The sequence below is a fragment of the Oryzias latipes genome, chromosome 17 (assembly GCF_002234675.1).
Source record: "Oryzias latipes chromosome 17, ASM223467v1".
Classification (NCBI taxonomy): domain Eukaryota; kingdom Metazoa; phylum Chordata; class Actinopteri; order Beloniformes; family Adrianichthyidae; genus Oryzias; species Oryzias latipes.
In genome coordinates, this window is record NC_019875.2 from 5,604,256 (window position 1) to 5,631,910 (window position 27,655).

At 46.1% G+C, this 27,655-nt stretch overlaps 1 protein-coding gene across 4 annotated transcripts; it reads right to left on the reverse strand.

Moving 5' to 3' along the window:
• Positions 1-1,370: 1,370 nt before the first annotated feature.
• On the reverse strand, positions 1,371-27,424 carry LOC101158052 (probable cation-transporting ATPase 13A3). 4 transcript variants are annotated; one of them, XM_020710765.2, is made up of 32 exons: positions 27,292-27,423; positions 26,280-26,334; positions 25,227-25,400; positions 24,885-25,001; positions 23,524-23,594; positions 22,669-22,752; positions 22,524-22,593; positions 22,302-22,436; positions 22,078-22,150; positions 21,835-21,966; positions 17,626-17,793; positions 17,396-17,553; positions 17,128-17,316; positions 13,832-13,893; positions 13,377-13,527; positions 13,125-13,247; positions 11,604-11,754; positions 11,293-11,413; positions 10,985-11,109; positions 10,744-10,907; positions 9,380-9,478; positions 9,206-9,285; positions 9,090-9,132; positions 8,669-8,778; positions 8,462-8,558; positions 6,746-6,818; positions 6,490-6,667; positions 4,666-4,847; positions 4,505-4,593; positions 2,824-2,904; positions 2,517-2,612; positions 1,371-2,280 (listed from the first exon to the last, which is right to left on the reverse strand). In XM_020710765.2, the coding sequence occupies exons 2-32, from the start codon at positions 26,331-26,333 to the stop codon at positions 2,098-2,100; spliced, it is 3,633 nt and encodes a 1,210-aa protein (XP_020566424.1). In that variant the 5' UTR covers position 26,334; positions 27,292-27,423; the 3' UTR covers positions 1,371-2,097. The 4 variants fall into 4 exon arrangements, 3 of the variants coding, with proteins under 3 accessions (XP_020566424.1, XP_011484407.1, XP_020566425.1); XM_011486105.3 differs by having other exon boundaries at positions 24,837-25,001; XR_002292142.2 differs by having other exon boundaries at positions 2,253-2,280; positions 2,517-2,728; positions 24,837-25,001; positions 27,292-27,424.
• Positions 27,425-27,655: the final 231 nt, after the last annotated feature.

Sequence of the window (27,655 nt, forward strand, 5' to 3'; positions counted from 1 at the left end):
AGTATGGCTTCTTCAGGGACCACAGGAGCGCATCAATGCCTCTCCAGTCCACACGCAAAGAGAGGATTTGCTCCCCCTGTAAATTAATGCCGCCTTATTGTAGCTGCAGCCTGCAAACCAAGATGGTCAGATACATTTGTTGCCCCCCCCCCAACTGCGATCATCTTTCTGCAGGGCCGGCCTGCAGCCTGAACTGCTGGTTTGTTTGGAGAGCTGAGTGTTGCACAGGCTCTGGAGGGGAGGGGGGGTCAGCGCTGGCAGCCATGTGCAGACTAACAAGTGTCACAGTGATCCATAGCAGGGCCCCCCGCATGTGTGAGGCGGCTCCATCCATGCCCCTGGCACCTTCGCACAAGGCCCTCCATTGACTTCTAACCTGATGAGAGACCGCGGGGGACAAAGAAGCGAGGGGCGGGGCCCATCCCTCCAACAAGCCTGTGAACAAACGTTAACACGGCTGCAACTGTCCACCCCCCGAATCACTGAATTTATTGACCAACCACAGAGCCCATTCAGGCCTGGAAGAACTGATAAATGAGCCGGGCAGAGGTGCCGGGACGTCCCGACTTCCGAGGACAGGAGGGAGGAGAGGGCCTTTGTGGGTCACAGACCTTATTCCAGACGCGGGGGCCTTTGTTTCGCCTGCAAAAGCGAGCGCCGCGTTGGCCTTGTGTCCCGACTATTCACCAAGAGCAGCGAGTGCAGAAACTGCCTCTGCACAAATGAGCGGATGCGCTCAAACGAAGATGACTTGTGTCCACAGATGCCTTCTGGAAAGACCCAGCGGCTCCGTCTGTGGATGCCTGAGCGGGCTGTGTGCACAGACCCAAAGCTGTTAAGTACACAAGAAGTGTTGCTACTTGAAAGAAAGTCACAATCAGTTAGATTGAAAGTGTGTGCAGATCCAGCAGACGCTGCAGCAGCCCTGCTCTGCAAGCATCAGCGTTTACGCAGATGATGATCCACGACGGTCACATGAATTCATGGTGCCTGCTCATCCTCATCATGAATATTCCCCAACAGGGCGCTTCCCTGATCTGTGGGAGATCCTTTTCTTCAGCAACAACAGACTTGTTCACGGTGCCCCTTAAATCCACCCATTCACGGCCCGCAGGCCCTGATCTCCACATGAAATGATGCCCCTCTTTCTGCTCCTCTCTTACACCCCTAAGCGCCCATATGCCAGCCGACGCGGGGGCTGGGAAAGCCCGTAATTGATCAGTGCGCGGCCGATGAAAAAGTCTGACCGAGGTCGGCCCCCCATGAAGACTGGTTCAATGTACAGATTTGTGGAGGAATCTAACCAAGGATCTGCAGAGCAGCACCAACACCATCCAAAGCCTTACTTTAAAAAAAGAACACACATTTTGGACATTTCTATTCAAAACTACCTCGATTTATTTTAGAAACATTCAAAGGCGGATTACAAAGAAGTCGACAGTTAGCTCCCCCAGAAGCAAAGATTAACACTAAATTCCTGCTATGATTTAAAAAAATCAGAGGGAATTAAGGATGGAACAGACTGTAAGACATTTAGGATGATCATTCTAAAAGGATTCCTGCTTTTCTCTTCCACAGGAAGAAATCTCATGTTACATCACTTAAGTTCAGCAGCTTCTACATTTGCTCAAGCATCACTGTTAGGGTGGGTTTGTTACAGCAGCAGCTAACGTGATGATGTGCAGCGCCACACTGATGTTTGCCTCCACGGATAAAAAAGGACTGGGACGGGCAGCGACAAGGCCAACATCCACAGCAATGTTTCCCCTGCAACTGAGAGCAGGACACTCCAGCGTCTGACGTGGGGGGCAGAGCCGGCTCACAGGTGAGCGCTGGTTATTCACCTGTGCTTGCTGGAAGGTTCTGGACTGAGTTGGACTAACATTCATAAGCGTTCAGCTTGGTTTCATGCTGCTAAGACGGCTGCAGTTGTGAATTAATGCTTTATAAATTAACAGAATTAAACAGAATCACAGGTGGGTCACAGAGGGGTCAGAGGGTCTGATCTCTGCTGTCCTTAGCAGCACTTAGTTTCAACACAGGAAATGGAAAACGGGAGGCGTCCGAGTCCGTCGGGAGGCGTCGCTTCTCCGCGCTTCAGCTCATGCTGTGGTGATGGAGCAGGGAGTCGCCGGCGTACGTGACACTGGAGGGTTTGGGAGGCCAGTCGGCATCTTCCTGCAGCTCCAGAGCCAGGTGTCTGTAGCGGCCCTGGGGGGGCTTGTTCCTTCGACGGAAAAGCCGAGAGAAGAGAGCCGAGGCCCAGCGGTCATTGGCTGCCTGCAAGTATGGCAAAACTTGGATAAATCCCCATGGTTCCACAGGCTGCAAACACACACACTTTCCTGTCACAACATACATGTTTTTATTCTTCAAAGTTTACAGTTTAAAGTAAATTCTTTGAATTTGATCCAATCATACATCTCTTGGATCTCTGTAGAAATGTTAAAGAAAAAGCATGCAGAGCACAAGAGAAGAGAGCTGCAAAGACACCACTCTGACAGAAGATTTCCAACCTGTGCTGGGTCAGCAGAGGACGCCTCTGTGGGGGTGCATGAGCCCCCACTGCCTCTGAAAACAAGCCTCCACAAGCAGACGTCAAGGATCAAAATCTACGGGAGAAGTCAGCAGGAAACTGGAAATCAACTCATCGTGAAGACGCTTCCATTCCCAGAAACACTTAGAAAGAGAGTTTGAGAGAACCGCAGACTGATTCGGATTCTGATTCCTGCAGAGGGGATGGAGGGGTCACTGAGGGCTGAGGACAGACGGGATGCGTGCAGACGGCAGGCGCAGGCAGCAGACGGGCCAGAGGAACCCTACCTCCATCAGAAGAGATGCAGCAGCATGTCCGACCACGATGATGAGCAGAGTGAGCCTCCACTCCCTGGGAACGCACACAATCTAAGGGAAGAGGGAGCGTCACAACAGCTCAGAAAATGCACGCACGCACACACACAATCTAAGGGAAGAGCGGGCGTCACAACAGCTCAGAACACGCACACACACACAAACTTTCATCTGAATGGATAAGTGGGTAAAACAGTGGTCACCAGCCTCCTTCAGGCCACAGAAAGGTTTCATGTTGGATAATATTTTCACAGACCCTCTGTATGAGGCTGAAGCAAACGTCTGATTTTTTTTTTGCTTTTTTAGCTTCCATTTTCCCTTAAAAACTCTATGTCCTGCTATTCCTAAGCCTTCTAGAGTAAACTATATCCAGATATATGATCACATATACCTTAAATAAAATATTCGTTTTTTCTGAGCTAATTTTTCCTACCAGGATGTAAGACGACTCGATCTCTGAGGCTCCGCCTTTCTCTCCTTGTGGGTGTCGCCTATGTAACAACATCATCCCAGAGCCGGCCTCAGCAGTGTCTCTGAGTTTCTCCCATGAAAACAAACAACATTTGAACTTCTACAAAGATAGATGTTCGTATTGTTCATATTAATGAAAAGCGTTTAGCCGATCACCACTAGCTCCACTGAGAAAGTGGGCGTGGGTGTTAGCCTGGAGTCGGGGCTGGCAGTGCAGACTCTTCCTGGAAGGGGCGGTTATTCACTTTGTGATGTCACAATGTGAGAACCCACTCGTTTTTGGGTGGATTGGGAGGGGCTGGTGCTCAGAGAGCAGGTTTTTAGAGGAATACTAAGAAATGTGTGAATGGATCCAAATACCACTTTCGGGTTGTTTTTTGTGAGGAATGAAGATTATTATACACTTAAAAGCTCAAAACATTGATTTTGCATGATATAGACCCTTTAAATGTTGAAGGTAGAGTTTATATGAATCCTCTGTTAAAATATCTAAACTTCATTTGTTCACTAGATTTCTTGTAGGAACCATTAAAATGTGATTTCGATTTTAACCCAACTCTCAAAGTGAAAGCTAAAAAAAAAAACAGACGCAAACTTCAGCATCAACTGACTTTTACGGTGCGACGGATAAATACAAAAAGCCACTAAAACAGCTGTTTCTAAATATAATAATGAACATGAATCCACCCTGTGAATAACCTTATTAGCAGCATCTTCGTAACATTAGACACCCCATTGTTAAATGTCGATCACCTTTCGGGGTTGCTATTATTATGGTCTGTGGGAACAGCTGTCCCAATAAATCCACTGTTGAAGTAAAGACTCCTGGTCTTTGTCTGCTAAACACAGATTTATTTTATGTTAAAGTCAATGGTTCTTTTTCGTTTTTTGCTAACTTTGCCATCCTGGGGACAGCTGCTTTAAAGTAACGGATGGATTTTGGACATCTGACCGACAAGAATGAGTCGATGTGGTGGAGAGAATCCTGAAGTTTTCCAAAATAAAACATCCCCCAGAATCAGATTATAAAGAAAACAGAAAAACTTTTTTTATCCAACTGTCTTACGGTCTAATCCCGGACCGATCCCGGACCACGGGGGTCGGGGACCACTGGTATAAAACCCTGTGTTCTGTTGAACGCTGCAGTGGACTCAGACCCAAAGGGCTTTGGGCGAATGTTTACCTCCAGGAAGCGATCGATGGCAGGGACGGGGTGAAGCAGGATGAAAAGCAAAAAGGTGTAGAGAGCAGCGCAGGACACCATGAACGGCCCTGCAAAGGGAATCGTTTCTTTCAAGCAGCACTGAAATCAACCATGAAGAGCTGTGTCCATGAAGGCCTCACAGTTCCTGTAGCTGGGTTGTCTGAAGGGCTTCCCTTTGGAGAAAACGATGGCCACAACCAAATACTGGAAGGAGGACACGTAGAAGAGCGAGGTGTTCTCGTAGTTCCTGATGTTCTTGTGGTCGGGAGCCCTGGTCGTGTTCATGCTCTGAGGGAAACTTTGTCTGGAGATGTTACAGGCGCTGCAGGGAGAGGCAGAGCACAAACGCCATTAAGACTCCACTCCCACTTCTTTCAGTGGAAGCAGGAATCAAGTATTCAGCTTGTTTAAGATAGAATAAAAGCTACTTTTGAATTTTTTTAGCTCCTCTTTCCCTGAAAAACGTTCATAAACCCTGAGACCAAGAGCTTTTCTGTTCCATCATATTATTTTTGTTTGAGACACTTCAGTCTTTTCAAATGGCAAATTTGCGATGACCACTTCCTCTTAACCACCTCCCATTTAAAGACCCACTACAACAAAGATGATGTTTCTTTCATAATGGGGGTCATGTATGAAATAACTTACGATTAAAGCTGCAGCTGAAAACCGGATGTTTGACAAAGCTGGGACTTGTGACACAGCTGCTGCCAAAGTCTCCCTTTCTCCACTCTGATCCTAACTCATCCTCTTGCAGACAAATAGATGCGTTTGTCTCATGGTCTGCAGGTTAGCTATTAGGTGGATGTGTGGACAGGGCATGGGTTGCGTCTGAAACTGTAACAATGCTTTTTTGTCCTGACCCTTTAAAAGAAAAACATCCTCATTTCCGCAGCTGAGCTGCCATCTGGCACTAAACTGTACGGCTGCATAGCGCCGATATTGCTCGCCGTTTTCTTATGCTACACCAATGTTAGCTTGGGCTTTTGAGGTGCACGTCGCAAGTGAGAGAGAGTGTAAACAAATTAGCTAGGCCAACTTCACACCAACAGTCCCGCCAAAACCCAAAAGTGAATTTCTAATGAGCTTCTGCCGCTTTGGAGATAATATGTTTTAAAAACGACACAGCATTTTTGATTATAGCTAAAAACTCCATAATCATAATTAAAAATGAAACACAATTTTAAAAATAGAAAAAAACATAGGTCAAGTGGGACTGAATTATTTTCAGACTTCGACTCTTTCTCAATCTAACTCCGGAAAAATTCATCAACAAATACGCTAAACACAGAGAATATAGAAGTATTTACTGAGGTCAAAGCTAACAAATATTCATCCAATAATTAAACTTCAAAAAAGAGAAATTAGAGTAATAAATAGAATCAAAGCCGCAAGCAGCGTTGTATGGCCCACAGACGCAACCCGCCTTCCACGCCCTTCTCTACGCACCACAACCGCGCTATTACTGCCCACATCTACGCAGCGCCGTCGCCCTAACCGCCCACCTTTTATTAAGGCTTGTCAAAGCGGCACCTCTGCTAATTATGATGAACAATGCAAGTTAAGCTAATGATGTGTTTTGTCAGTAACAAACACACCTGGGGAGGTTCATTAGTTTATGAAGAAAAGACTGGATGGACATGTGCTGGAGGAGAACATGGTACCATGGCACAGCATCCCCACGGCAAAATCTGAAAAGACCTTTGTTTCAAAATAAAAGTGTCTTATTTTCTGTCTTGCGAGTCAAATGATCTTATTAAGACAGTTTTTCCTTTCAGTCTTAATAACTAGAAGTTCTTCAAAGGAATTCTCGGTCAGACCATTCTTTGTCACCGTTTTTTTTTTCTTAAAGAAAATCAGAATTTTTGACTGCTTTCCAACAGGCCTGTTTTTAGAGCGGGTAGCAGCTTTGAAACCCGGCAGAACTCTGCAGAAGTTCTGATGGATGGCGAGCCGTTACTCACTCCGACTGAGGCGTCCACGTCTCGTACCAGCTCTGCTGCTGCACCAGCGTAAAGACCAGGACCTGGAAGAGCAGGCAGGTGAGGATCTGCATCAGCACGGAGCAGAGCAGCGGCCCTGAGATCAGACCGGACGGGGGACGGCGCCGCACCAGCTCCTTCCACGCCGGGTTCAGGCTCACTGCAGATAGAGCACAGGGTCAGGGCGCCCTCCCGGCTCGCTCAGAGGAGCGCCGATTCTCGCGGCCACGGTGCTCACTTGTGAAGGCGATGACGAGAATGATGACCAGGTCAATGAACAGAAACTGGAAGTCCCCCAAATTGCTGAGAATCTGAATTTAGAGAGACGTTATGAGGTCAGCATATTAAAGCAGCGTCATATTTTAGTCCCCACTCTGGTTGCTCTGTCCGTTAGGTGAACGGTGAAGGGGGGACACTGCTGTAAAGGACCCCCCCCCCCATGAATTTCCCTCTCCTTATCATCACTGCGATTTCCTGTCTGCTATGCTTCCACATTGAACTGTAAGGATGAGTGTGAAGCTAAAAGTCTTTAAACTCAATCTATATGACACATCAACACGTTCTTTGTCTCTTCTTATCAACTCATCCTGTGTTTTATAGAGCAGCCGTCCTGAGGGGACCTTTCCTCAAACTATCCCAACTTTTGCATTAATACACCATCCTGTGAAAAGCTGGGGTAAGAGGAAGAGGGGTAAAGCTTTAATTTAAAATGAAAAGGCCTGTATCGTGCAAAATCCACTTTTTGAGCTTTTAAGTGTTTGATAATGTCCATTTCTCACTAAAAAACAAGCCCAAAGTGGTATTTTGATCCATTCATGCGTTTCTGAGTATTCCTCTAAAAATCAGCTCTCTGAGCACCAGCCACTCCCCATCCATGAAAATAACTGGGGTCTCACATTGTGACATCACAAAGTGAGGAACCGCCCCTTCCAGGAAGAGTCTCCACTGCAAGCCCCGCCCCCAGGCTAACACACACGCCCACTTTCTCCGTGGAGCTAGCGGTGATCGACTAAATGCTTTCATTTGTATGAAAGGCTGGATTACTGTAACTCCTTGTTAGCAGCGTGTCCTAAGAGTTCCTTAAGAAGTCTCCAGCTTGTTCAGAACGCAGCAGCTAGATTGTTAGCAGGAACTAACAGAAGAGATCACATCACTCCTGTGGTAGTTTCACTCCATTGGCTCCCAGTTGATTCCAGAATCAAGTTCAAGATCCTCCTGCTTACCTATAAGACCTTACATGGAATGGCCCCATCCTATATTAAGGACCTCATAGTCCCTTACCACCCAAATAGAACACTTCGCTCCCAAAATGCAGGACTGCTTGTGGTTCCTTGAATTAGTAAAAGTACGGTTGGAGTTAGAGCGTTTAGTCATCAAGCCCCTGTTTTATCAGGGGCTTACAGAGAAGGAGGGTCTAAGGGCAGGGATGCCAGTTTAGTTTCGTCTGTTTGGTTAAAGTTTAGTATTATCCTATTGAATTCTATGCATTTATAAACCTTTTTGGTTGTATGTTTACCTTTCAGTTACCGGTACGAAGCCCACTGAGACGACTGTTGTTGTGAATTCGGGCTATATTAATAAAATTGAATTGAAAAATTGAATTGAATGAACAACATGAACATCCATCTTTGTAAAAGTTTGGATGTTGTTTGTTTTCATGGGAGAAACTCAGACACACTGCTGAGGCCGACTCTGAGATGACGTCATGAAATGGGCGACACCCACAAGGAGAGAAAGGCGGAGCCTCAGAGATCGAGTCGTCTTACTTCCTGGTAGGAAGATGAGCTGCAAAAATAACTAATATTTCATTAAAAAAATGATTGTTTAGTGTTCCAAAAGTAATATATGATCATGTTTATGGATATAGTTTACTCTGAAAGGTTTAAGAACAGCAGGATACAGTCCCTTTAAATCTTTCCCAACATTCAGTTAAAAGCAGGAAGGAGCAGTTTACCCAGTAAAGGAGGATGACACTGATGTACTGGATGATGCTGTACAGAGCCATGAACTTGAAGACGCAAAACGATGTAATGAGAGCCGCTCGGCCCTCCCTTTGGAACGAACAAGACAAATCCCTCCTCAAGTCAGAGAATAAGGTACAGGGAACAGCAAAGGTGTTGTGCAGAGTCACGTCGGAGCTGGACTGAGGCCGTTCTCATACCTGATGAGGTTGGGGACGCAGGAAATGTTGGAGGTGGAGGAAGTGAAGGGTGAAGCCACGGAGGCTTCCAGCTCAGACAGAGAGATGCCGCTGTGAGCTCTCTTCAGGGCCTGAGGGCGCAGAGAAAACTCACTGTGGGTGGGTTCCTTCAACATTCACAAAGCCTCAGCTCAAAAGTTTGATTTTAAAAAATCAATTTATTAGTCAAATTAAAGAAAAAATCTGGGTTAAAAATGTCATTCTGCTGCACCTCCACCCACTAAAAAAAACAAAATGTTTTGCAAAATGAATGACACATTAGACTTTCTACCCAAACGGATGAAAACAACAACAGATTCGACTATTTAAGACAAGCCTGTGTGAATAAACAGGCCCTGAGCGGATTTTAAGGACGTTCAAAAGAGGTAAAAGTGGTGCTTACTCCACAGTCGTTGGCTCCATCGCCACACATCCCAACAATGTAACTGCAAAACAAGCAGACGTTCAGACTGTCCCGCTGCACACGGGAAGCGCCCAGGATGGATGCACCACACTCACTCCATGCTCTGCAGGACTTCCACCAGCTGAGTCTTCTGCTCTGGAGCCATGCGAGCAAACACGGTGGTCTTCAGGGCGAGCTGCAGCGCCACCATGAGGAGACAAACGAGATTGTTGTAGAAGCAGCACGAAGAAGAAGAAGAAGCAGGTGTTGGCATGAAGACGAGGCTGCACCTTGTGCATCAGCTGAGGGAAGAACTCCGTGATGACAGCAAAGCCTCTGCCGCTCAGGGCAAAGTGATACGGGCCCTCCTCCACGGCGATCTCAGCGGTCTGCAGGAGAGCGCCTTCAGTGAGGTCAAACCAGGTCAGATTCTCTCCAGTTTCAATGACCAACAGACTTCTGTGTAACCCTTTAACCTAAGCATAAACTTGTGTGACTCCGGAGTGATGACGTCCTGCTAAGAGGAAGAAACTTCCAGCAAAATCTAAGTGAAAAGTAGATGGATGCCTGCCTCTACTTCCCATCATCCCTTTGTTTACATTGACGGTCTGATCCAAATTCCAGCTCAGACCAGGAAAACAAAGACGTTCATGCAGGTGGATGATCAGAATGGAGCAGAGCAGGGAGATTGTGGCCCCGCTGACTGCAGCAGCTGCGTCGCTGCTACGATCTTCTTCAAGCTATATTCACCACAGTCTGACATGAGGAAGTGACAGTTTAGTGTACTGTGAAAGATAGTAGAATAACTCCAGGAGCCAACGCATAGATCCTGCCTGGCTTTGTCAGGTTTGAGGCATTCTGTGTTTGTAGCGAAGCGTTTGAGACCATCAGAGCTAAGCCGCTGCAGCTGGGACCTCACGGTGGAGATGGCGTTCCAGCTTTGTGCAGCTGCTTTGATCTCAGTTCAGCATCATGGATGCAGAACTGAGATCAGCTGCTCTGCATCCATGATGCTGAGAAGAACTCCAGCAAAGCAGACAAAATGCAAACGCTGCCTCCAGGTGGACAAAAGGAGGAAGGACACAGACGTCCGGCTGTGATGTGGTTCTCCATAAAAAATATCCTGCTTCACTGTTGGCCAGAATGTGAACATGCTTGAGATGAGGTCACATGTGTTCAGCTGGGAAGAAAGGTGTTTTTTTGGGTCTCCATCTTATTTTGGAGCCTGTTTCAGGAGCAGCACAGACATCTGCTTGCATTTTAATGGGAAAGACTGCATTTTAGCTGTTTGCTAAAGGTTTTCAAAAGTTACACTACCATATACACTTTCATTAAAGTTTATAAAAAAGGTTTGCTGAAAATGAAAATAAAAATAAATAGAAAAGTACTTTGATTGGGCCTCTTGTGTGATTTTAGGTGAGACGCTACGACGAATGACAAAAGTAGTAGCATAGTCACATATGTGAGGCTGTGCAGAAGACAATCAGGCCAAACAAGTCAAAGTAAACAGCTTTCAGGGTTAAAGTACAAAGGTAAAATGGCCAGTTTGACTCTGGACTCCTAAAAGTTCAAAACCACTAGAACAGCAGGACTGCTGAGGGTTTAGGAGCTCTCATCCTTCATGCTGCTCCCCCTGAGCCTGCGGCCATCTTACCTGGTGGTCCTTGACTGCCTGAGGGGTGTTGTCGGTGTAATTCCACCGGATGCTGGCAGGTTGAGAATCTTTGGGAGGAGCAGCATCGACTATGATGATGGGCTCGTGCGCGTGGACCATTCCGCAGTCGCGGGCCACAGAAATGGCCGTCAGCATGTTATCACCTTGGGAGGATTCAGAGCAGACAGGGATGACCTGGGTCCAGGTGAGGCCGCAGACACACGAGCTGTCGTGGTCTTACCTGTGACCATCAGGGTGCGGATGTTAGCACGCTGCAGGTCGTGCAGAACCCCGGCAGTCTCAGGTTTGATCTTGTTCTGCATGATGATTAAGCCCAGGAAGTCCATGTTGGTCTCGATCAGATCCCTGAAACACAGATCAGTTCCAGCAGGAGATTCAGAAAACTAGAGGACAAAAACCTCAAAACGTCTAACCTTCTGTGCATCACATGTTCCTCTGTTTTCCATGTTTTGCAGAACATGCGTGTGTCTGTCCTCATTCCAGCAAAAGTGAAAATGAAGAAGCATGGAGGCTGAAAGGCAGACTCACCTGCTGAGGCTCTGGACTTTATGCCATGAAAGTTTGGGCTCCAGCTGTCGATGTGCCAGAGCGATGACCCTGAAGCCCTGCCTGGTGTAGCTCTCCAGAGTCTCCGTGAAGCTCTGTGGGACTGTGGACGGGGGGGTCAGAGCAGACATCAGGTTAGAGACCTGCCCTGAAAACCCTTCAGCTGTCTGGATCCCAAACACAAATCTGGTCTGCAAATACCTTCACGCTGCATTCACTGCTCCTGGGAAGACCAACACTCTGTTTTAAAAGACCCAAATCCCACAGAAGATTACCCCCCCACCACCCCTCACCTGTGTGCACTTTGCAGAGGGAGGCCACAACCTCTGGCGCCCCCTTCAGGTAGGCATCCATGTGCTTCTGGCCCAACCTCCTGACCACCACACTCATCCTCTGCAGAGCTGAGGAGAAGGGGAACTGATGCACGATGCCGATCTCACAGGACTGAGGAGGAAGTCACAGGTCTTAGAGTCACTGAATTTTATACTTCAATGACCACACAGAGCTTCAAATGGTCATTTTTCATCTAAGACTGATTCTCAAAAGTTGCAAAAACTCCAAAAAAGTGGATTCCATCTGCCACATCAACCCTTTAACATCCTGGGTGATTCCTGGGTGACCTACCGTAACTCCTCAACTGTTTACGCCATCAGTGTGTATCAGCTCATTCTGATACAGAGAAAAGCAGCTTTACATGTAAAAACCCTTTTTCTCAGCTTCAGAATCCACTGAAATGACGTTAAACGCTTGAAAAGTAACGGTGGTCAAAAGAATGTCAACCCTGGAGCTAAAGCGCTGGTGTTCAAGGTTTAACTTTCATAGATGACCTGAAGATCTGTCCACAACAGAATCCAAGCTACAAGACTGAACTCAAAGCATGACAAGCTAGGACGAGTCCATCTATGGAAACTCTTGAGGAGCGAAACTCTTTCAAAACTCTCTCCAACGGAAATGATCGGTGGTTTTCACATGTTCTGATGATGCAGGACATGTAAAAAGAAGATTAAGCTCAAAGTCTCTGTGTCTTTATTCAAACTGTGGTGATTCAGGAGCCCAAAAGGAAATTTCACAAATTGGATTTACGATAAATTCGCCCAAATGGAAACTCGACAATTTTTTAAAAGTCTCATATTTAGGAGGAGGTGGTTTCTGAGGCGGATTGAAATGGATATATTTCCCAAAACTGCAACGGAAACACTTTTTTTCAAATTTAATGAGTCACGTGACCAAAAAACAGATGGGAGAGCGATTCTTGGTAGGAACTGGCGGCCTTGGGCGCTGCACAGCGGGCGCCACCAGATATCCCACGGCATCACAGCTCTTCAAAGCTGTAAGGCTGCACAGCTCTGATATCGCTCGACTTATTTAATGCACTGGTAATGTTAGCTTGGGGTTATGAGGGGCTGTAAACTAGCGAGAGATAGTTTAATCAAAGGGATGATGGGAAATGAAGTGAGACTTACTCTGTACCAACAGTCCCGCCCACAACTCAGAGGTGAATTTCAAATAAACTCCTGTTTCTCTGCAGAAACTACGTCCTAGAAAACACAGCTTTTTTAATTTCGTCTAAAAACGGCATCATCATTACTAAACACCACGGGGAACGCTTTGAAAGTAGATGAGAAGATGATCGAAGTGGGACATTCAGAACCCAACTAGTCTCCTGTTGACTAAAGGGTCCCTTATGATTGGATATTTATTATTCTGAAAGCTTTAATAATGATATTAACGGTAATGTCAGTCCGACATTTTCATTCCTAGCTTTGGACAAAGCCTTCAGCTGTGAGGAAAAGTGGCGTGGAGTGTTACGGTACCACGTCTCTGCCCGGTGGACGGTCCTGATCCAGCCCAGTGAGGCTCGGCTTTGGGGGATGGACCACTGTCGGCATCAGCTGGTTGTGCAGTGCAGTCTCTTCCTCTGTGGGCTCCTCTAAAATCTGAACAAAAGCATCAAGAACACCTGAACAGGACTGTGACATTACAGGAAGCGTGGACGGCGCCACACTAAGGTCCGTCCCGCTGGCCGCTTCTCCTGACTGCAGTCGTCTGGATTGGAACCTGCTTACCCAGCCAGTCGCAGCAAACATCTTCAGGTCTAAAGGGTCTCCAGAGAGTTCCCCCTCGATCTTGGTCAGGGAGTGGCAGGTTGCCATGCAGGCCACAAAACTAGAATTCAGCAGACTTTCCCCTGAAGCCTCAGACTCAGGAGGAACAAAGCTGTAAAGGCAACAGATGTCAGCTGGAACTAAATCTGCTCAACAACTTCAAAAAATGAAACATTTCAATCTATTTCTGATCAAACCAAAGTGGTGCTAGGGAATTTCAACAACAAAAGTTGGTGATTGTGAAAAAGCTTTTCTCTCATCAACGTATAAATGTCAGAACACGTTTCTGCAGGTCCATGGATCCTGTTCCAACCCAGACAGGAGGGTAGAAAATACCAAAGTGGTGTGTCAGAGAACCGATCGCTCCAAAAACCCACAGAGCAGACAGGAGAGCGTTTCAGACACGGGCGTCTCACCTGCCTGCATGAGCCCTCTGAACGCCCCACAGGTCCAAACCGTCCTCGGTTAGAGTCCCAGTCTGCAAGACCAGAGCAGAGCGCCTGATTCACAACCATTTGAACACAGAAAAACTCCCAGTTAAACAGCAAAAACACCATTTTCATTGGAGTGGGTCTTTAAGAGATATAAAACATTAAAGACAGAGCTAGAGAAACATGTTTTGGGTTTTGGATTGCATATTTGTCCAGTAAATTACTGCAAAAACATGTTAACCCTTGTGCTATCTTAGATGACCCCACCTTGCATTGATGTGTTCTCCCTACCATGACAAAGGTGGATAAAGGTGGAAAGATTTCATGTAATCCATGGACACCAGTGAAGATCACAAATCATTGAAGAAAAAAGGTTCAGAGCACTGTCTAGTGGGTCTAGATGACCCAACTCCCAATGTTAAAGTGCCTAGGAAAGCACAAGGGTTACAGACTACATCAAGAATGTGCTAAGCAAAACCAATTGTAAAAAATAAGGTTATACTTTAGAAATCAAAACAAAATTCCATAAAAATCCACATGAAATGTTTCGGAAAATAAAATTAATTTGTTGAACTAAAAATGAAATGCTAAAAAGACGAAACTGGAAACGTTAGCTACCCTGGAGAATCCCTTTCAACCTTTTTGTTGGAAATTGTGTTTTGATTTCTAAAATGTTGTGTTGCTTTTTGTGATTTGTTTTGGTATTTTTTAATTGTTGTTGTGATCTTTAAAACACGGAGTGATTTGCTTGTTTGCACTTCATGACCACCGTATCAGAATCAGAATCAGAATCAGAATCCTTTATTGTCATACACACAGCTTTTACACTGACATACGATATTGTTCCAGTGCAACCCGAACAAGATCAGACATACAACAAATACACATACAGTTCGAGTTTTACTGAGGCAGCAGCAGCGACTGCGCACCTTTTTCTTAGGATGGGTAGAGATGGTTACAATAGGTGGGTAGGGTGATGATTGGTGACAAAAAAAAAAAAAATGATGATGAAACAAGAAGTAAACAGAAACATCCGATTTTGTCCAAAGTCCCCATTTTCTTTTTGAACTGATCCCTCCTGCTGGATCAATAAATGGCTTTGGCAGAAAAACCTCTTCAAGAGCTTTCAGTCTGAAAAGACATTTCTGCAAACCTCAGAGAACCAGCAAGAACAAGCAAACATGGAACACAAGTCACCAACCGCGGCTTCCAGAGCAGCAGGGGGGTATTCCAGAAAGCATCTTTAAACTCCCCTGACTTTAGGCCTGAACTCTGGCTGAAATCCACCTGAACTTGCTTACTCTGGGTATGTCGGTTCCAAAAGACCGGATATGAGTTAGCGTGATTACTTGGTAACCCTGGGTTAATGCACGTGCACAGCAAGTACATACAGACATTCTCAATAGATCGCCGATTTAGTTACCATGGAAACGCGTGGAAAAAAAAAGAGAGCTCTATACTTTAGTGAGACGGAGTCGGAGATTTAAATGACGGCGTATGAAGATTGAAAGTAAATTAACTGTCTGATAACTAGTTGTTATTTTTAAGTTGACTGAACTCAAAAAAATTATTTATCTTAACTGAAGCAAATATTTAAGTTAGATCAAAGTGAAAAAGTTTATCTATCCAACATCCAAACGTGGTCTTATCACCCTCTCATGGTGGAAAAAGTATTATCTGAGCTTCTTCATCCACTAAATCATCTTCAAATGGACACGCCATGCTGCCTCACCTCTCTGAACACAAACTGGCCTGCGAGCCATATCTGGCTCTTCTGATGGCCACATCTGGCTCGCAGACAAATCTTTAAGTTTTGTTTTTTTAAGTTTCATTAGACGAGCCCTTCTCGGGCGGGATGCGATGCCAGTTTGTAACGGCCTGAAACCTGTGAATTGCCGTCCCGGCAGACGCGCGTTCCTGTCTTTGAGAATAAAAAGGGGAGGGGTAGTGGGCGCAGGCAGCGAGGTGAAACGGCGCTCTGATTAGAACACGCTGCCCGTCACATACCACACACCGCCGCGTGAGTACTGCTGTACTGACAATGTTTGGCTCCACTTTTGCATGTGAGCAGTCTTTCTCACATCTAAAGAACATTAAGACCAACCTACCATCACGTTTAACGGATGGAAGTCTCAACGCCTGCATGAAGCCTAAACTCACTACGTTTCAACCGGACAAGACCATCAGCAAAACCACCATGCAGCACCAGAAGACTTAACCTCTTATAAGGTTCTTTATTCTGGTTACTGTAAGCTGTAACCAACGCTGTACAACTTATTCAGCAACTCCCGAATCTCTCCCGCTGAGAGCGCTCCCCCCAAGTTTATATTCCCCCGCTCCCACACCAGCACTCCTATTTCCTTAATCGGCCCATAGCTGAACCCCATTGGTCCGAACTCCACAACGACAGGCTGAGCGACAGAACTGAGGGCCAATCAGGATCTCTGCTTGATGCGTTCAATGAACTCCGGAATTTAGAACGCGACCCAACAGCCACCCAGTCCAACTCAGTCCACTACAACAACGTTATTAAAAGAATCCACAGACTTATTGTACTTTAAAAGTGTTGAAATTACATATAATCCACACATTCACTTGTAATTTAAGTTTTAAACATATTGTATGGCTCTCACGAAATTCCATTTGACCCTTGTGCAGACTGGTTCCAGCTGATAGAAGGACAACAGGAACTCAAAGAACCACTGGTTCCAACCGAGGTCTGCAGAAGAGCACCTCTGACCGCACAACACGTCCAACCTGGAGGCAGATGGACCACAGCAGCAGAAGACCACACCAGGTACCACTTCTGTCAGAGATACCAAATTTGATTCACTGTAACCCTTGTGCTATCTTAGATGACCCCACCCTTACATTGACGTGTTCTCCCTATAGGGAGAACATGGTATACCATGACAAAGGTGGAAAGATTTCATGTAATCCATGGACACCAGTGAAGATCACAAATCATTGAAGAAAAAAGGTTCAGAGCACTGTCTAGTGGGTCTAGATGACCCAACTCCCAATGTTAAAGTGCCTAGAATAGCACAAGGGTTACAAATATATGGGGCGTTTATGGCTCTCTCGGCCAAAAATGTTCCGACCCCTGTTTTAGAGTCTGGTTTCTTCTGTGTGAAGTCACATGACAGTGTCTTTAAAAAAGAGCCATTAACAGGGATTTGAACTTCACATTCCTGTTTCAGGTGAGTCTTCCTCTCAGTGAGCCCCAAATGCTGTTTCCTTCGCATTTCTTCACTCCTCAGAGTTTCAGAGGCTGAGCTCACCTTGTCGAAGCAGACCAGGTTGAGCTGACCGCACATGTTGATCCTCTGAGGACTGATGCAGAAGATGCCGACACGCTTCAGGCGGCGCTGTGCATACACGATTCCAGCTGTCATGGCTGCGGGCAGAGCCGGGGGGATGGTGATGGTGATGATGTCCAGAGATTCGATGATGATGGTTTTCGCTGGAACCTGGACACGTTCCAAAGAGAAACAAGTCAAGTCTGCCGGCTCAACGAGGACGTTCCATCCTCTGAAGGAGCAGCCGTACCCGGCTCATGATGCTGAGCACGACGGTGTAGATGAAGCCGATCCCTGCAACCCCGACCAGACACAGCAGGAACAGGTACGCGTCTCGATACAGCTTGAAGTCTGTGGGTTTGGGGTACAGGATGGAGCGCACCAGCTGGCCTTTCTCTGTGGAGAAGCCTGTGGAGACCACATTGGGTTCTGAGCTTTCCTTTCTGGACATGCTGATGAGGACCATACCTCACATCTCACCTGTTCTGACCACCACAGCCTTCACCAACTCTCCAGCGTAGAAGCGGGTCTGGATGACCTGCGTGCCGCAGAACAGGGTGTGACGCTTGTGTTCCTCCATGTTGTAAATCTCAGCGGCGTCGTGGCCTGAACTGGGCAGACTGGTTTTGGTAACTGGGATGCTCTCTCCTGAGGATCAGGTAATAATGCAGAGACGTTCTGTGACAACCATCCTCAGACTCATGACAGAGCAGCTCAAAACCCATCTGACAGCTTTGTAGGAACACTTAACTTCACTCCTGCTCAGAATCTACATTAGAAATGAGGGACCCACCAAATATTAGGCAACCGGATATTTTCAACCAAATATGGTAAATGGCGTAAACTTGTATAGCGCTTTTCTACCTTCCTTGAGCGCCCAAAGCATTTTACACTCACAGTCCCATTCACATGCTGATGGCGACTCTGCTGCCGGACACTGGCGCCACATAACCACCAGACGCTAGACGGGGTTCAGTGTCTTGCTCAAGGACACTCAAGGAGAAGTCAAGGTAGGAATCAACCCTGTAATCTTCCAATCAGAGGTTGACCACCCTACCACTGCACTGCGGCCATAAAAAAGCCACGTTCTGCTTTGGTGGGAGTGAGTTAAAGTAAGGGTGTATTCAGACTGGATGAGTCTGCTGGTCTGGACCGAGTCCTGACCTTGACCCCTTTATTCTGAGCGTCTTCAGTCGGAAATTTCTGATTCCAACAAAAGGTTAGTAAACAAAAGCACGTGACTTAAGACCTCTTTAGTCATTGGCCAGGAAATACGAGGGCGGGGCAAAGCAACAAGAAAAAGGAGAATGGAAGTCATGCGCTTTGCAGTCCTTGTCAGAATGGTTCATGGATTCAAACTGTGGATTTGACTGATGAGATATTAACGTCTGGATCAACGTCAGGTTCAACACTTTTGACTTTGGTGCGGTGGAGGCGTGCTGCAGGACGGTTCCTAGGGGTGTGTACTGGCAAGAGTCTGGACGATACGATACGTATCCCGATATTGTACCGGAACACATTTTCTTTTTTCTTTTAAGACTATGACTTAGAAAAAAACCTCTACATGAATTTCAATACGTCTTTCATTGTAGTAAAATTGTTTATTTAATAATTATAATGTTGAGCACTGCAACTGTTTCTCTTATATAAGTTGCTTTTACCCAAATTCATAGTGCTTTTATTTTGGTAACTAAAAATATATAAAGTGAACAGTCAACGTTGTCTGATTTCCACAACAAAATATTTTTCAGTATAAGAAAGTGGAATGAATGCGCCTTAACCTATAATGTTCTAAAAGTATGATTAATAAAATAAAATGTTTAATGTAGCTTCTCCAGTACCTTTGAACAGTTCAGGAGTCTGAACGGTGCTTGAAAAAAAAACGAATTCTTTCCAGAAACTATAAAGTGATGATGATGAGGCAGCATGACAGGATGAAGGAGACGTTTCAATGTGGCTAAGATGCTTTATTTCTGCTCTGCAGCTGCAGCTCCACTTTCTCACACATTGAAGTAGACACGCATTTCACCGCTCATCGCCACGACGATGGCCTTTTTCCAGAGTGTTGTACACATCACTCTGATCCATCAGGTCTCTGAACTAGAATCTATTGCTGGGAGGTTCTGCAGAACTTTGGCCCGCTTTGCCGACAGCATTTTGGCTCTGTGCATTAGCCACTGTGCAGCTGCAGAGCTTCACTCTGTCTGATCTGAGCTACAAAGCACCAAATCCACGTTTTTGTATGTTCCTGGCAGCAACATGGCACAGAGTTTGGGTTCGGTACCAATCCCAAGTAAAAACTAAGTAGTTCATGTCTGATATCAACAAAACAAGCTGCTTCTCTGAGATCTTGTTGTTTTGTGCGTGTAGAGCTGCTCAAAGAGGCTCAGTGGGCGGGGCTGAAACTAGCGGTGGGAGGTTTAAGTGGAAAACAAGAGTCAGACGCTGAAGGACGCTCATAAATAATTAATTAAATATCATCCTGACAGCATTTTGAATCAATACAAGTATCTCCAAATGAAATATCAAGATATATCAACAAATCGATTTTTTCCAACTTCCTTATCTGTTACTGAGGAGACGACAGCTAAGAAAGTGTTTACGACATATAGATTGTCAGGAAAACAGTGAAAAGCAACGTGTGTCACGTTAAAAGCCATTGCTCATTGGTTGCTTCCTTTCCACTCTGTTTACATCGTAATGCCTGGTTCCGGTGGCTGTTTTGGTCCAGTTGCTCCGCTCTGAGGACGGGTTGTATTCAGACAGGAATCTCAGAGCGAACCGAAGCTCAGTCTGAGATGGGTCAGAAAGCAGTCCACTTGGGTGTGTTCCGACAAAACAAATTGTATTATCGGAGGAAACAAACTCTGGTTCACTTTAAAAACCAAATGTGTCCAGTCTGAATACAGCCGAAGGTCGAATGGTGGCGTGCGATGTTTGGATTATTAACGTGCATCTTTAAAATGTCAGCAGTGTGAAAGAATGAGAGTAACAAAAGAGCTGCTGGTTGCAGCAAATGTGGAACCAAATGACTAAGAGGGGGTTCCTATGCTTAACCAGTTTAGCATCTCTGTGTTAATATGCCGTTTAAAAGCCAAAGACCCGGAACAGCATGATGAATATCAGACAGACTGTTCAGTTTGAAAATGTCTCCTGATTTCCTTCTTTTTATTTTGAAGCTGAAGTTTTATTACTGACAAACTGGTGTGAGGTTACATGCATATACTTTACATTAGGGGTGTAGGGAAAAATCGATTTGACGACATTTCATTTGGCGATACTTATTAAAATTGCTGTCAAGGCGAGGTTTGTTTAATCATCTATGAGCGTCCTTCCACTTCCTGTTTTCCACTTAAACCACTGACCGCTAGTTGGCAGCACCGCCTACTGAGCCTCTTTGAGCAGTTCTACACGCACAAAACAAGATCCTGCGAGAATCAGCTTGTCTTAAATGCTAAATGTTCAGTCGGCCTCACAGTTTTTGCTGTTCTGAGACTCAGTTTGTACTTAACTGAACCAAAACTCTGTGCCACGTTGCTGCCAGTATCATATAAAAAGGCAGATTGTGGTGCCTTGTAGCGGGCTCCAGATGAGAACGAGTGACACTTGAGATGTATCGCGATAAATATCATATAGTGAGATACCTAACCTGATTTATATCATATCACCAGACTCTTGCCAATACACACGCCTACTTTACTTGAGCCTTCTGTTGACTGTTTCCTGTCAGAGTTTTGTTTAAAGGCCTAGCATAGTATAAGTGAAAAACACAGACATAATAAAAGGAAATAAATTAAAGGTTGACTAAAATGTATGTATTATTTAAAAAATCATTTAAAAAACTCAACATATACATTTGATGTTCAGTATTTGAGCAAGCGTTTTGGTCTTTTTTTGGCTTAGGCTACAAATTGTCATTTCGGTGGATCCCTGTTAGAGACATAAGTCGTGATGCAGCGTTTCATCCTGACAAAGGGAAGCTCAATAGCCTTTTAAACAACTTCAGCCTCAGATTTCTATCTGTTTTATAGTCAGGATTTTCCTTCAGACGATTGAAGATCAATGTAACAGAACTTTTTTTTATTGAGACTGGTTGGGTTGAGGGTTGCAGATCAAGGCGGACGTTGTTCTACGTTGACGCGTGCTTCTCCATCAGTCTGCTGTGGTGCTCAGGACTCGCTCCTGGTTCAGTGTCAGTGAAAAGCTCTTACTGCTTTACAATTGCTTGTTTCTGAAAATCCTCTAACTGTTTTCACATCATTGTTTTTCCTGAAAACATCCTCTGAGTTGACAACAGCCTGACGTTTGGAGGAGAGAACATGAAAACCCCAGCTGGTCTGTCACTGTGAGGAAGAATAAAGGTTAAAGAGACAGGAAAAAAAACTCTGGCAGAAATGGAGACCAGACCACGACGACCCCCCCCCCCAGGACAACAGCAGAACTCTGGAGATGCAGGTAAAGATGAGGACCGGATGCATCCCCACCCAGGAGGGAAACCCAAGCTAATCTCACGAAGGTCTGCCAACACAACCTGAACTTGAAGATGACAACTACCATTTGTTTTAGTCTTTTGGAGCCATAAAGTTTTTCCTTTTTTTGTTCTCTAATAAGTAGCTGAGCTAAACAAAATAAACTAAAGTAAGTGCAGACAGAAGCTCATCTTCAGTTTTGGAATGGACCTCCCCTTACCTGTCAGCATGCTCTCATTCACCACACAGTTCCCGTGGAAAAGGATGGCATCGCATGGCATCATCATCCCATTGGCTGGAATGACGATGACATCACCAGGAACGAGTTCGGTCGACATGGCCTGCTCGATGTCTGGGATCCAAATGAGGAGAAAGGAAGACGTGAGCAGAAAGTGTGAGAGGGTTTGGAGGCGAGGACGACCTCGACCTCAGCTTTGTAGCAGGATGAGAAATGAGAGCATGCCTTTGTTTCCTCTGCACACAGAAACACGGAGCACACTGTGCGCGGCCACCATGTCATGCAGCATCACATATTGCTGAAAACGAGAGAGATGCGGATTCAGGGAAAAACAATCTACCGACAGCACAGTGATGAGTGAGAAGTGGTGCTGTTCCGGAGAGAACGCATGGAGAAGCCGCGGCAACACCACAAACAGCAGCAGGCTTCACAGCGCAGGTGAGACTCACCTTTTTGATGGTGTACAGTGAGGTAACTATTGAAATGACGGACATGAAAACTATGGCTGCAGCATAATAGAAGTAACTTTCAACACTCCAGAGGATGACGCTGAAGAGCTGGAAGACGTAGAACGGATTGAGGACCTGGTGGAGGAGAGAGACAAGACTGAGCTGGTCAGTGCGCTCACGCCACCGTCCCCGTCACCTTCCAGCCAGGAAGCATGAGCTCACCTCTTTAATGAGAAGCTTGAACAGAGACGGCACTCTCACTGCGATCTCGTTCTCCCCAAAGAAAACCCTCCTGAGGATAACCAAAAAATGGACCTCAGCGTACGACAGCAGACGCTTGGCGTGAGCGGCCGCGCTGAGCGTGTACCTGAAGTCCTGCTGCGGTTTAGAGAGTCCAGAGCTGTGGTGCGAGTGGATCTGTGCACAGCTCGCCCCCACATCTTCCAGGCCACTGCAACAGTAACAGCCGTCTCTGTCAGACCCCCCAGTTCTGGCGCTTTATTAGTCACATGTCAGTCTAGTTCTTCTTCTGCCATTCTGCTCAAAAGTCGTTACCAACGCAAAGGTTTTGCTGTAACCCTTGTGCTATCCTAGGCACTTTAACGTTGGGAGTTGGGTCATCTAGACCCACTAGACAGTGCTCTGAACCTTTTTTCTTCAATGATTTGTGATCTTCACTGGTGTCCATGGATTACATGAAATCTTTCCACCTTTATCCACCTTTGTCATGGTAGGGAGAACACGTCACTGTAAGGGTGGGCTCATCTAAGATAGCACAAGGGATAAGTCTCCATCATCTGCATCTTTCCTCATCCAGCTCATCCTTTAGATCACATTCCTGCTCTCAAACATGTGAACGTGTCACAGTCAGCTGCTTTTGACCCCAAAAAGACACAAACCTGGCATCATCATCCAGGAAAAAGATGAAAAATGATGACAGAAATGGGAGAGAGCAGGTTTAGAGCCCCCACAACAAGAGGGATGATGGCGGCCCATCAGGGTTCGCCTTTTTTTACCTGACTATTACATGCCAAAAGCAGCTAAAGGGGGAGTCCACCACCCAAAATCCTTTTTTCAAATGATCAAAAAGACATCTCGTAGCTCTTTGTTCTCATTTCCAGCCAACAGGAAACCCATTCATCATTGAGGGAATTAAATGTTGGAGAAAGCGTGGAGCGCTGTGGGGTCAGCTCTTCTTCATGACCGTTTCAGGGAGACTTACTGATAAAACTCAAAGTTCTGCAGCTCATCGTTCCAGTAGTACATCACGCTGTGGTGTGAGAAGACGTGGATCTGTAAGGACAGAGAGGCGGAGGGAGAGCTCAGAACTGCAGTCTGTTAGAATATTAGACAGACTCGGATATTTTGTATTTGAATACGCCAATTTATACATCCTGAAAGCGGTGTGGCAACAGGTTTAACGTAATTTAGCCAATCACAATCAAAAAATCTAACAAAAAGTTCTTAGAAAGTGCTGTCGGCCACATCTTATTGATTTTATGACAGGAGCCTGTCAGCCAGATTTGGCCCATGGGCCAGACTTTGGACATGCCTGTTGAAACAAGTGAAAAAAATGTATACAAAAGATATTAAACTCCTCTTTTTATAACCATTAGTATTTGAATATTGCAATTGTAAAAACACATTTCAAAGAATAGCTCTCTTTGATTTGTTTTTTCCAAAAATCCACTGATAGCTCAGAGAACAAAGCGATGATGGTTTTTATTTCCTCCGTGCTCACAACATGCAGCCAATCACTGATTTGAAAAAGTGTCAAACAAACAAAAAAAAAACGGCGAGCGATATCAGAGCAATGCAGCCCAACAGTCTTGATGAGCTGTGTGATGCTGTGGGACCTCCGGTGGCGCCCGCTGTGCAGTAACAAGGCAGCCGCCTGTTGGTCACGTGACTCATTTAATTCCAAAAAAGTGTTTCCATTGCAGTTTTAAGAAATACGTCCATTTCAAAACGCCTCAAAAACCACCTCCTCCAAGCACAATAGGGCTGCACGCCATGAGGAAAGCTCACAATATGCGATATTAGTGATCAATATTGCGATGATGGTCTATAAACAAATAGAAAAACAATCAAAAACATCATTTCCATTTTTCTGCAACAGTTAATTTAAATAAGAGTCAACATAACTTCAATCATAGTCCAATTGAAACTAGTCTATATAGAGAATCTAACATAAAAAAGCTCCAAAATAAATGAATAAATAAAACAGCTTCATCCGATTGGTCAAATGCATAAAGGGATTCATTTGATTCCTTAAATACTTCAAGCTGCCATAAGATTGTTTTAGCACATTTAAGGTAACCATTTATTGCAATGCGTATTGCACAGCTTGATATAACTATAAATTTGTGATCTATGGTGCAGGCCTAAAGCACAAAAACTTTTTTTTTTGTTGTGCTTTAGGCCTCGGAGGCCCGTTAACGTAGGGAGAGGGGTCATCTGGACCCCACAAGATAGCACAAGGGTTAAAAGAAAAAAAACATTGTTATTACTGTCATCGAAAGTATGTTTCAGTACCTTAACACCCTCATTAAAAAGAAACTTCCCATGATCCTCCTTGTTCACCTTTTGGTCTCCGTTGGCTTGATGGGTTTTCTGGTGCAGATCTGGATCTTCAAATGGTTTCCTCCCTCTAGCCAGCATCACACGGACTCTGGCTCGAAACCACTGCCTGAACTCATCCTGAGGAGAGTCAACAGCAAACTCAGCTCACTTCTGCCTCGGAGGTGCTCCTCCTTCATCCCGAAGAGGAGGAGTTACAAGAGAATGCTCTGAGTGCGAGCTAAACATCCCTCCGTTACAGGTTAAAACATGAACACATCTGCACACATAGCTAGGGTCTGAGTCGCCATACAGGAGCTGGACGGGTGCTGCAGGGTTCTGGCTTTCCCAGGGCTCGCTTCCTACCGTCGTCCGGAGCAGCAGTGTGTGCGCATCCTTCAGCGGGGCGGGTGTGCACGTGCTCTTGACCCCCCATTCAGGCAGCCAGTAAAGCAGCAGCAGCAGGAGACCGCATGAGCAGACCGCCCCCACAGCCACCAGGACCCTCTTCCACAGACAGGGCTGGTACCCCCACACCTCCTGCAGACACAAAGCTCGTTCAAGACACCGACATGCTGCAGAACACAGACCACATTGGGCGACTGGCTGCTCTGAGAAAAAAAGAGGCCGCACGCAGGGGTGCAGTGTGCTGCCCGACGTAAGCAGCAGCATCGACGGTTTGATTCCTGACAGCTGCATGAACCAGGGGGACTGCAGTCGTACCGTCCTGCAGCTGGTTTAGGGAAGAACTATAGATGAAGACCAGGAAATACTTAGAGGAAAGGTTTCATGATGAGCTTTGGGAAGCTTCCTCACAGATTCCTTTTATTTTTTTTAAATCTGCGTTTTACCTACAGTGGTCAGGTACAGACCACTGAGAGCCTGCAGTCCACGGAGGGGGTGCAGCTCACCGAGGTGGGGCAGTTTGCAGCACCGTAAGAGTTTAATAACTTTATGGCCGCACATAAATCTGATCCCATATGATTGGAGATGACACGCAAAGGTCACCCAGGTAACTGTGGCTGTTTTCACTTATTAAAGGTTTGAACCTGCAGTCTGGGTGGAAAAACAAGCCTGATAACCTCCTCTAAAAATGGCAACAGCTGCTGCGGTTTGCAAAAACCAACAATATCGCTGCATTTCTCTCTGCAGAATTGTTGGAAATCAGGGAGATTTTTCATAACTTCCAGCATGAATTCCTGCTTAAAATCCTGAATCTAATTCTCCAGTCCAGATTATCAATTTCACAAAAGGACATTTCACGTGTTTGATGTCTTTTTCTCTGCAGAACAAACCGGATGCATGGATGTCAAGACGGACATCGCACATGACGAAAACTGAAAAATAGCCTGAATGATTGTAATTATTGAGCACAAACCACTAAAAGTGAAAAAGAGAAAAGAGCATGAAAATGTTTACCATCTCATCTTCCAGGCCTCTGTTGATCATCTTCATCTCCTCCCTCATCTTCATCCTGTCAAAGTCACAGACAAACGTCCTCTAAAGACACGGAAACCAGCAAAACAGCGCACACAAAACTCAGACATCTTGGCACGGAGCTGCAGCTGGATGATGCTGAAGCTCCCACAGCTGGACCTTCACAACCACGGAACCGGCTTCGGTCCAAACGGGAAGGTCGAGAACCACGTTTCCTCATTTCTCAGCCTAAAGTGAAGCTGCATCAGCACCAGTCCTCCGTGATCACGGGATCGGGATGCAGAGATCACTGAGTTTTGTTCTCATGATGACAGGACCAGTTCTGCTACAGGTGGGTTCTGTTGTCAAAAAGACACGTGTCCAACATCAACATGAAGGGCATCGCTGCCCTTTGACCCCTCCCGGCTAACTCACATGTTTCCTTCAGCATGGCTGTGACACATGGAGACCTTTGAACCACAAACACATTCTTATGGTTCTAAAGTTTGCCTGGCACACCTGCCCTGGACCCGCGCCATGCCCGCACACATGCGCACTGACTAACTCCTCCAGATGACACGCCGCTGCATGCATCTTCAGGGAATTCAGATTCCTTCCTCTACGTGCGTCCAGATTCATGAAAACCCAACAATCCTTTATTATATCACATGCATCCATGCGAGCGGTTCCAGGACCAGAACCACACCAAGAAGATCCAAATGTAGAACTTTGAGGGAGAAATGATGGAACTCTTAACCAAATCGTCTGCTCTTCTCTGATAAGACTCCCAGTTCGCATCACAGAAGGACTAAAGTCCGGAGGCGAAGCCCCGACCCATCCTCGGGCAGAACCCCGCGGGTTCGGCTTCAGCGGAGCCTATTGCATAACTGCAGCCCTCTCTCCAACGAACTTCCACCGAGAGAAGACGCAGCCCCGCTCCGGGAACCCCCGACCGACCCCGCTCCGCTCCGCTCCAGGCAGCGCGAGCGCAGGCTCGTGCACGGCTCAAACTCACCGCTGCGGCCTCCTGTCCACATCAAAGTTAGAGCTCAGCGCGAGGGCAGCTGCACGCGCCTGCACCGCACACGTGCGCGCTCACCGTGCACGCACGCCGCGCGGCCACCCCAGTCCTTTAGGGAGGAAGTGGTAAAACAGGATGTGGCGTCATCACAACAAAACGACTTTAGGGGGGAATTTGTAAAAGGTCAAACGAAAGGGCGCGAGCTCAAACCAACACTTCAAAGGCGCCGCTCCAAGCATGCAGCTGAAGGAGCAAACTTATTCCAACTTTTAGAATCCGTTTCTAAAAGTCAGTGTTCGTGCAGCCAATTAGGTTAGAGCAACCAATCAGCGCGGTTCGACCATCTACTTCTGGTTTC

What these genes read in the sequence shown, in the direction of transcription:
- LOC101158052 (XM_011486105.3), bottom strand. Translation starts at nt 26,333, where the DNA reads ATGAAGATGAGGGAGGAGATGAAGATGATCAACAGAGGCCTGGAAGAT. An exon ending in TCAAGCTTCTCATTAAAGAG is followed by an intron (nt 22,437 to 22,523) that starts GTGAGCTCATGC and finishes CTCCTCCACCAG; the next exon opens with GTCCTCAATCCGTTCTACGT. An exon ending in ATGGAGCCAACGACTGTGGA is followed by an intron (nt 8,779 to 9,089) that starts GTAAGCACCACT and finishes CTGCGCCCTCAG; the next exon opens with GCCCTGAAGAGAGCTCACAG.